Source organism: Sphaeroforma arctica (assembly GCF_001186125.1).
Source record: "Sphaeroforma arctica JP610 unplaced genomic scaffold supercont1.234, whole genome shotgun sequence".
Taxonomy (NCBI): domain Eukaryota; class Ichthyosporea; order Ichthyophonida; genus Sphaeroforma; species Sphaeroforma arctica.
The window spans coordinates 6,900-15,820 of record NW_014040324.1 but is presented as its reverse complement, the minus strand read 5'-3'; the positions used below and the strand labels follow the sequence as shown (position 1 = coordinate 15,820).

Sequence of the window (8,921 nt, the reverse complement as noted above, 5' to 3'; positions counted from 1 at the left end):
TATTCAAAAGGCTATTCAACAGTGACTTTAAATTGGTGAATTGTTCATAATCGCTTCGTGTAGGACTACATTGGCTACTACTGAATAGCACTTAGTAGGAGCACAAGGAAGTACAGCAAATTTTAGTATTTTAGAATTCCCTTATTGTATTTATAAGTTGTCCTGGACTTTCAGCATTACTATGTGTACTACATATCGGCATTCACTCCTGTAATCACGCGTTCGTAATAGGTTTCTTTCTATTATATCGAGTACTAGAGTGGATAGGGTTTTGGTTATTCCGATGTGTTTTTTTTCCAACAGGCTATTTGATTCGTTCTCGAAATGGTATGCAGTAGGTGTTGTAAGGCTACGGCAGTGGGCATTGAGTTGAGTAGGTGGCGAGACTCCGCAATGTATTCACGCCAATAAGAATACAGACAGTATCAGGGATATCACCTGCCACTCTATGAATGAGCGCGGAACTCTCCCACCTCGAGTCTGCATGTTGGTGACCGACTAAGAATAGTTTTTCAATCGGTACATAAACAATTGTAGCGTACAACATCAGCACACCGCAGAAGAGGACCATCGCTGTCGTCGCGTATAGTATGTGTAAGCTGTAGTAATCCTGCACAGAGTGTTGCTCAATTGCTAGTCCACTGGATACAGCTGAGACAAGTACGCTCGTTGGCTTGGCCAGAATTCCTTTCCCATCAGTCTTGCCGTACTTACTACGATCCATACCATGGCGACGAGCCTTATGAAATGTTGTTGTGGTGTTGTACGCTTTCAGGTGCTGTATAGTACACCTTCAGTTGCTGAATGGTACGGGTTGTTTTTTTTGCCGTAATGTACACCAGTTGCCTAACGGACGAGAATGTGCTCTTGTAAATAACAGTCAAAAATTGCGAATAGAACTGCCCATCAGCGAAACCTCGACCGAATTCCTTTGACATCTATCTGGATGGTGCCTGCAAGGTGAGAACCGTGGTGAGTTTCCTGCTACTTTTGACGCAAGAGCCCATCTCAGGGGCCCGTTTGGGTGTGATAGGTGCATGTTCCAGGACAAATTTCATACATCCATAACATGGCTGGACCGTTGCCCGGGGTGATTGAGGGGGGGGGGGGGGGTAACCTTGAGGCTGCCATTCGCAGGCAGCAAGTGCGCACGATTCAGGATTGTTGACTCATCTCAATGCGCAGATACTATGTCGAAATGCCCACCAGTATCTTACATCCATCTCCGCTTCATATCCGTATCTCTTAGGCCAACTCGAAGCCGGCCTTAGCCGAGATCGCATAGAGCAGTCTGTCCTTCAGATTGCTTCGGGTCTTATACGGCGGCAGTTTCAGACAGTTGAAACACGTGGAACTCGTCGGGAGGCGAGACGTGTCCATGGTTCCGCTGGCATATGTGAGCCGAAATGAGGGGTGTTAGTGGTTACGACGGGACGCAGGAAACAAAAAGCGGATCTGACGAATATATACTGATTAGTGCACTAACTTTGCATGCGAGACCCTGTCTTCCCATGTAGTATAGGTGGTAGTATTAGTTCCCATCTCAAACAACGGGATGCTACTATGTTCTTATTTATGTTGGTCATCTGAATTTCATGCCGGGACACAGAAATTTGTAGCTCAAATGCAGACGCAGAACGCTCAGATATAAGTCCAAATGAGCATACCCCAGTGATACGCAGAGGCTCAATATATATATATATGCGTGATTTGTTAAAATATCAATTATTGTCCGAAATATCATTCCACACTAGCAACTATCCAGTATGCATAAGTAGATCCAAAATGCATGTATTAATAGATTCTCAATGTATACATGAGTATGCTCATGCTCCCTGCCTGAGTAGCTCTTACATGCAAGCCTGAGCTGCTCCACAGTGCATGTATGAATCGAACGCAACATACACAAGACCGAAGGTTAACATGTTAAGAGTCGGGCGGGTCTGCCTGGCGTCGTTGCCTTCGTTGGGCTGTAGGATGACCGTAAACTGCGGTTGCAGTGTTTGAAAGCCCAAAGCTGGCGGCTGTAAAGGAGGGAGCATGGAAGGGTGTGTGCTCAAGTGCTCGTGGCTGAATGTATAAAAGTATTGACTATTTAATTGGCCAATAGGAAGTGGTATACATATGACGTTGCCACCGTTGGGGTGTAGGATGAGCGTGAACGGCTGTTTCAGTGTTTGGATGCCCAAAGCTGGCGGCTGCACTGGGGTAGTACATAACACGCGTTCAGATACTCATGATTGACTCTAATTATACATACCATTACATTCGTACACATGCACTTCTACCTCTGCGGTGACCGGAGTACTAGGACACTCAAGTCTGTACCTATATACACATACAATTTTTTTTATTAACACATAAACGTAGACTTATGGGTTAGGGTTTGGGGACCAGTAAAACACGCGCATTCATCATATATTCAGATAGATATGCACTCATATCTACACTTTGAGGCACAGAGTGTTCCACATATATATGCGCACTCACACGTTTACGTGCACAACTGCACCAGCAGATACAGCCCAAATCAAAAACATAGTGTACTTATTCATGCAACCGCACTCGGACACGTAAAAACCCTGAATCCCTAAGCTTTAAAAACGGCGTACGCTTCGGATTACTCGTCGGCCCAAGCATATGAAAGTCCGCAACTAAAGGCGCTACATGACAGAGTGAAGTACATGTGCCTAAGTGAACTATGGTACGTACACTGATGTACATATTTTTTTATGGGTTGCCCATGGCTGTACCCAATAGCGAGGAGACCAGACACTGATGTGATGTTCAATACAGGGGTTTTGAGAGGACTATGGTACACCGGAACACAGGTGTGTTCACGCATTCGAACGTCACAACACCTCACACATGTTAATTCGAACGTCACAACACCTCGCACATGTTCATTCGAACGTCACAACACCTCACACACGTTAATTCGAACGTCAAAACACCTCACACATGTTCATTCGAACGTCATAACACCCCCCAACACCTCACACATCATACCCTCGAACAACTGGTCACAAACTTGAGGAACAGTCTCTGCTGATCCGGAGTCAAATCGTCCTTAACAACACTCCAGAGATTCCTTACGGTACGATGACCCGAGCTGTAACCCCCGCCGTACTGTGTGTGCTCCATTAAGTTGTTGATATCCACCCCTCCTGCTCCATCACCTGTAAGTGAACACGGATGTAAATATCATCCAGTACACAGCCTTTCAGTTGTACATGTGTATAGCTATTTATGTAGGAATATAGACGAACTGCTTGGGAATGTATCCGTACCACTTCCTCTTCACAAACATGTCGTCTGTGCCATTAGCACATTTGTGTGGAAGATCAGAAGTATCACGCTAATTGTGTTCATACTCTCGAATATACATTTGTGCATATATTCGGGTTTAGCAATTATGGCTACACACATATCTAGAAATATACTGGGATGCTACTTAATACATGTATAGAGTGATTCTGTTTGTATGCATGTGTGTATACTCTTGTGTGTAAGCTGGAAGTATTTATTGTATGAAAGCCCAATATTTGTGCCTGGAGTGTGCACAAGTGTTCATAGATAGTTTTTATCGTACTGCGGCAAACAGGTGCATGCTGAAACTTTGTCAAAGAATAAACAAATAATGTATTGAAACTATTCTTCGTCAACCGTATATACTTGGGTTTGGCTTGAGGGGATACCCATAGGATTCCCATTGCTTCGAGCAGACTCGAATGCGCCGGCCAAATTGATATTTTCAAGAAATCCAATTCGATATTCTTATCATCGCTTTGCATGTATACGTTCACCAACGCGAACAGCCTAGCTCGAACAAGCGGACGGCGTATATACAATTAGGCTCTACCAATCAGCTGGACTGTAGTGTGACTGCGTTACAACCCTACGGTTTCTATGAAAGTCCGATGTGTGTACTATTCCCGTACGGTTATAGGCACTATTTGGCAGCACCACACGTGCACAAAGCGCTTCCGCATATGATAGCTCTCGTCAATTGTGAAGACTTTCATACCTGCGATCAAGGTCTGGATATCTGTTGCGCTGAACAGCCGGAGCCAGTTGCGGTGTATGACCTCCGTGAAGCCCTTCACAAATGCCTTCGATTGCTGCTCAATGGCTTTGTTCATGCGGTGATCGGCCATGAGGTATATGTACATGATAACGTTGTCGTTGGTGACGGCCATAGCACTGCCCCCAGGCACCAAATCTGTGGGTTTCAATAGATTGTAGGTCGTGAGTTGCTATCGATTACAACAGGCCAGTATTTATGATTCAAAGTACAGTAGATTGTAGGTCGTCGATTACAACAGGTCAGTATTCATGATTTAAAGTCCAGTAGATTGTAGGTCGTGAATTGCTGTCGATTACAACAGGCCAGTATTCGTGATGTGAAGTAGCTAAACGAAGGCTTGTGATTGGCACTCAATGGCCTTGGTCATCCACTGATCCGGCAAGAGTCAAATGTATATAAGAGTGTTGGTGCTGGAGACAGTTATAGCGCTGCCCCCAGACACCAGATCTGTGGTATCAGCAGGTTGACATATGTTCATGTGCAAATATAAGTGCCATCTGTATACGTAAAGCCTCTCCTTATACGTAAGTGCTGAAAAGTTGTACTTGTAGGATACATGTAATATGTGAACTTCAATCTACAGCAATATCATCTGTCCACGCCAAGGCCCTGCCACCGTCAAAAGCCTTCAAGTCTGAAACACAAGCACAAGATCCAGCGGAATTCAAAAGAACACACAACTTCATTTGGCTGAAAGGGACTACCGTGTATTTTGGCTTACACACCTGTCGTGATAGTTTCGCCAAACACATCCTCATCCGATGAGAATGTGAGGCAGAGGTCGTCCAGATCCCCTTTGTACGATTTCACAAATCTCAGACTCTTGTCTAGCTCGGCATCGAGCTGTATGTACAAATATATCATGTGTGTAGGTATGCAAAGCCTAAGTATATGTATATATGGCTCTGCATGTGCTGCTCTGTTTGCAGGTGTATATGGTATATAAGCAATATCATGTTTCATGTACACGCAGAGGCACAGGTGATAAAAAAAATCGATAAAAAACCACATCGGGCTATATCCTTGTATTCCAATGTGACCGTGTTTGATCATAAGACTTCAGAGCTACCATTGAACAACTACGAAATCATTGAGTCTTGACTCAGACGTGGCAATAGGAGTCAAATACAAATAGACTATTCGTCAGTGCACAATCACTGTCCTAGCACACTCAAACTCCCTCTGTAAAGGACATCCGATGCGGCATGCACTCTCACACCTGGTATAAAACCATATACCTCTATACGAGACAATACTCACACTGAAATAACTATACAGTATCTCTATACCATCATATCGGGAAGGTTTTTGTAGTCCATATTCTACAATAGTGGTACACTCCAATCCTTACGCCTAGTACACAACGGTATCGTCCTGGGGGAAACCCCAAATGAAACATGCATTCGACAGCTGAGTAATCCGTGGTTTTATTCAGCACCCATGTAAGTATCATTCCTACACATCTCAACATATCCTATCAGCAACGTGGAGAAGATACCTACACGATTTCGTATACAATATAATGTACTATGTCTGTATCCCAGTATGTTTTCAAGAGATGCTCCTTGCAGGCCAATATGCAGCAAGGAAGATATTGCGCTTTGGCAACAACCGTACCAATACAACCGTAGGAAAATGTGGCAGAATGGATGGACAAACTATAGTAAAATGAGGCATTTTGAACAATTAAACGGTATGAAAATGAGACGTATTGGACAACCATACCGAGGGTAGCTCGTTGCGGAAGTTGTATCTACCCAGGATTTTGTTCAGGAAAAAGTGAGCCAACAGAACGTCTTCTATCACACCCTCATACACGGCCTTGCCCAACATTCTCCTGTCGATGGACAGGGATTAGAACACATAAATTCAAAATGAATATAAAACCCCTGGTCTTAGTATTATAGCCCAACTTTATCCTGTCAATGGGCGGAGATTGGGATAAATTCAAAATAGGACAGGAAAGCCCTTTTCTCAGTTTCATAGCCCAACATTGTCCTGTCCCTAAACGGATATTGGGACAAATAAGATTCAAAACTAGACATAAAGCTCGGTTCTCAGTATCCTAGCCCAACATTATCCTGTCAATGGACGGAAATTAGGACAGAAGATTCGAAAAAGGACTTAAAGGGGTGTTCTCATAACCCTGGCTTAACATTCTCCTGTCAATGAACGAAGATTAGGACACATTGTTCAAAATAGCACATGAAAGCCGTGTTCTCAGTAATCTAACCCAACATTATCCTTTTATTGGGCATCAGATTCAGAACAGAACATAGTAGACCTGTTTTGAGTACCACTCTGCTAGACTACACGTGTGTAATATCGACAAATATGTCGTCTATATATATTTATACAGTATGTATCCAGTGTATGTATTCAGCGTACACGGCATTACCCAACACACTCCTGCAAATGGGTGATGTATATGGACTCGTAAGACTCAGTATGAAATATAATAACCTTGTTTAAGTATCTCATTATTAGACTATCCGTATCAACCAAATCGCATACGCATATACCGACAATTATGTGTCTTTAAGTAAACAAAAAGTATATTCATGGGTATTAGACATGTCCTCAAATCGACAAAAAAGAAGATATTGGATTGCCCTGGCTGTACAATTCTCAACGGTATAAAACTCTTACTATCTAACCGCAAACCCCTTTGACAAAACAGGACACTCAATTAGCCTTGCACATAACCCATTCGATTTCCGTACGATATCTGAGTAAACTATTCTGTGTAATATCCCTGTAAGGATGGCCTGGAGGGGTAGAGAGGTGTGGACTAATCCTAACACCGTTTTTCATCAGCAATGTTATGCATGTATCGTTAGATAATTATTGTTACCTTTTTCCCCTTCGTACCCAGTGGACCTGCCTGAGTCAAGAGGGGACATCTATGTATATCTACTTAAACATCTGTGTGTATATACTTAAGCATATGTCTATGTTTTAAAAAAATCTTTGTATAACTAGTAACATCTGTGTTTATCTACCTGAACACATGTGTACATCTAGTCGAACATCTGTGTATATCTACTTTAAACTCTGTATATATACTTATACACTGACAATACAAACATACCAGTAGTCCTACATACAAAGACAACCCCCACTATATAGACAGGATGCCGGTGCTCAGGCAGTACTTCGTCGACTGTCGATGCAGACTATCCCATGTACACATCATTTCAAGTATGCATTGGTACTTACATACTCGTCTGCTACAACACTTCAAGCATGCATCAGTACATACATACTTGTCTGCTTACGTGTACACCCACATGGAGTGTAAGTGTATTCGCTAGGGTAACATACCCCACAAAATAGAACAGATGCAAGTGCTCTGTCAGTACGGCCGAGAGCACTGATGGATACAGCCGATTGTCGGCTGTTGACACAAAAAGTCCGAGTTCAGCGTCAAACGCAGCCACGATCACATCCTCCAAGAACTCCTGTATAGGCGCGTATGTACAGTGTGAACGGGATATGCGGTATTTATGGTATGTATAGTATGTATGGGATATATGAGATGTATGGCAAACATGCTACATATAGGATGTACAATATGGATGACCCGGGTGGCATGTAAAGTATAAATAAGATATATGGTATGTTTGGGACGTATGGGATATGTGATATGTATGGTGTACATAATATGATATGTATGAGATATATGGTATGTATCGCATGTATGGTATGTCTGCATGTATAGTACACGCTATGCTGTATGGTATGTATGAAATGTAAGGTGGTACAAATACCTGCACGCACGTGAACAGCCCAATTCAGTTCAGTGCACACACACGCACACACATATATATATATATATATATATATATATATGTGTGTGTGTGTGTGTGTGTGTGTATGTGTGTGTGTGTATATATATATATGTATGCATGGACACGGACCTCAACGTCCAATAATCCGCAAATTAAACCATTTCACCTTGAATTCGGCACATCCACATACCTTGAATACTCCATGCTGGTCAATGCCGATTTCATCCTGACCTAATTCATTGACAAAGCGAACCCGAAAGGTCTGCTTGAACTCAACCGTGGATAAGTTTCTGTTTAACAAATTAAACCAACAGGACGCACGTGCTGAGCAAACGGTTGGAGTCACGAAGCGATACGAAGAAGTGCAGACCGACAAGTATTCAATTGAAATAGTTTATGTTCACATGTGTGCCTGTCCCAATTCGTTAACAAACGCACACTCGAAATGTCTGGCTAAATTCAGCTGTAGAGACGTTTCTGTGCAGTAAATTAAACCAACGAGACGCGCGTGTTGAGTAGACGGTTGTGGTAAGGACTATATACGGAGAAGTTCAACACTCTACGTACTTAACGAAATAGACTATGTGCGTGTGTGTGTAATCGTTGGCTGACTGGTGATACGCAGGCATGTCCCCATGCACAGACCAACACAGACGCATTTATACGTATACATTCATAGGCCCATACGTATGGTCATGAACATACACTCATGCACGCATGATGTATAAATATGTGATGACCATACATATGCACACCATCGTAACAAACATATGTACACCTGCATATACATTGCACATCTACTTAAGCAGACACCTACGACTATGCAAATACACTAATACACAAATGATGTACAGACATGTACTATACCGTAGCTGGGTAAAACCATCCTCCAGCACTCTTCCTCGCCTTATAGTAATCTCCCTCGTTGGCACGTCTCGGGGTGTGAGAGGCCGGTCTTGCTCCACATACCCTCGGAATAAACGTACCCTGGTTGTTCGTGTTAACAGTAGTAATTCAAAGTTCTTTTAATTTGACGTAGGAGG

General features: G+C 42.9%; 2 protein-coding genes across 2 annotated transcripts; both read right to left on the bottom strand.

The window, feature by feature from the left end:
* Positions 1–138: 138 nt before the first annotated feature.
* SARC_04262 (hypothetical protein) lies at positions 139–1,049 on the bottom strand. The gene has a single exon (XM_014301908.1). The coding sequence runs from the start codon at positions 722–724 to the stop codon at positions 350–352; it is 375 nt and encodes a 124-aa protein (XP_014157383.1). The 5' UTR covers positions 725–1,049; the 3' UTR covers positions 139–349.
* A 99-nt stretch (positions 1,050–1,148) lies between these two features.
* Positions 1,149–7,495, bottom strand: SARC_04261 (hypothetical protein). Its single transcript, XM_014301907.1, has 7 exons — positions 7,412–7,495; positions 5,813–5,924; positions 4,813–4,930; positions 4,028–4,222; positions 3,010–3,179; positions 1,906–2,024; positions 1,149–1,387 (listed from the first exon to the last, which is right to left on the bottom strand). The coding sequence occupies exons 2-7, from the start codon at positions 5,918–5,920 to the stop codon at positions 1,246–1,248; spliced, it is 852 nt and encodes a 283-aa protein (XP_014157382.1). The 5' UTR covers positions 5,921–5,924; positions 7,412–7,495; the 3' UTR covers positions 1,149–1,245.
* Positions 7,496–8,921: the final 1,426 nt, after the last annotated feature.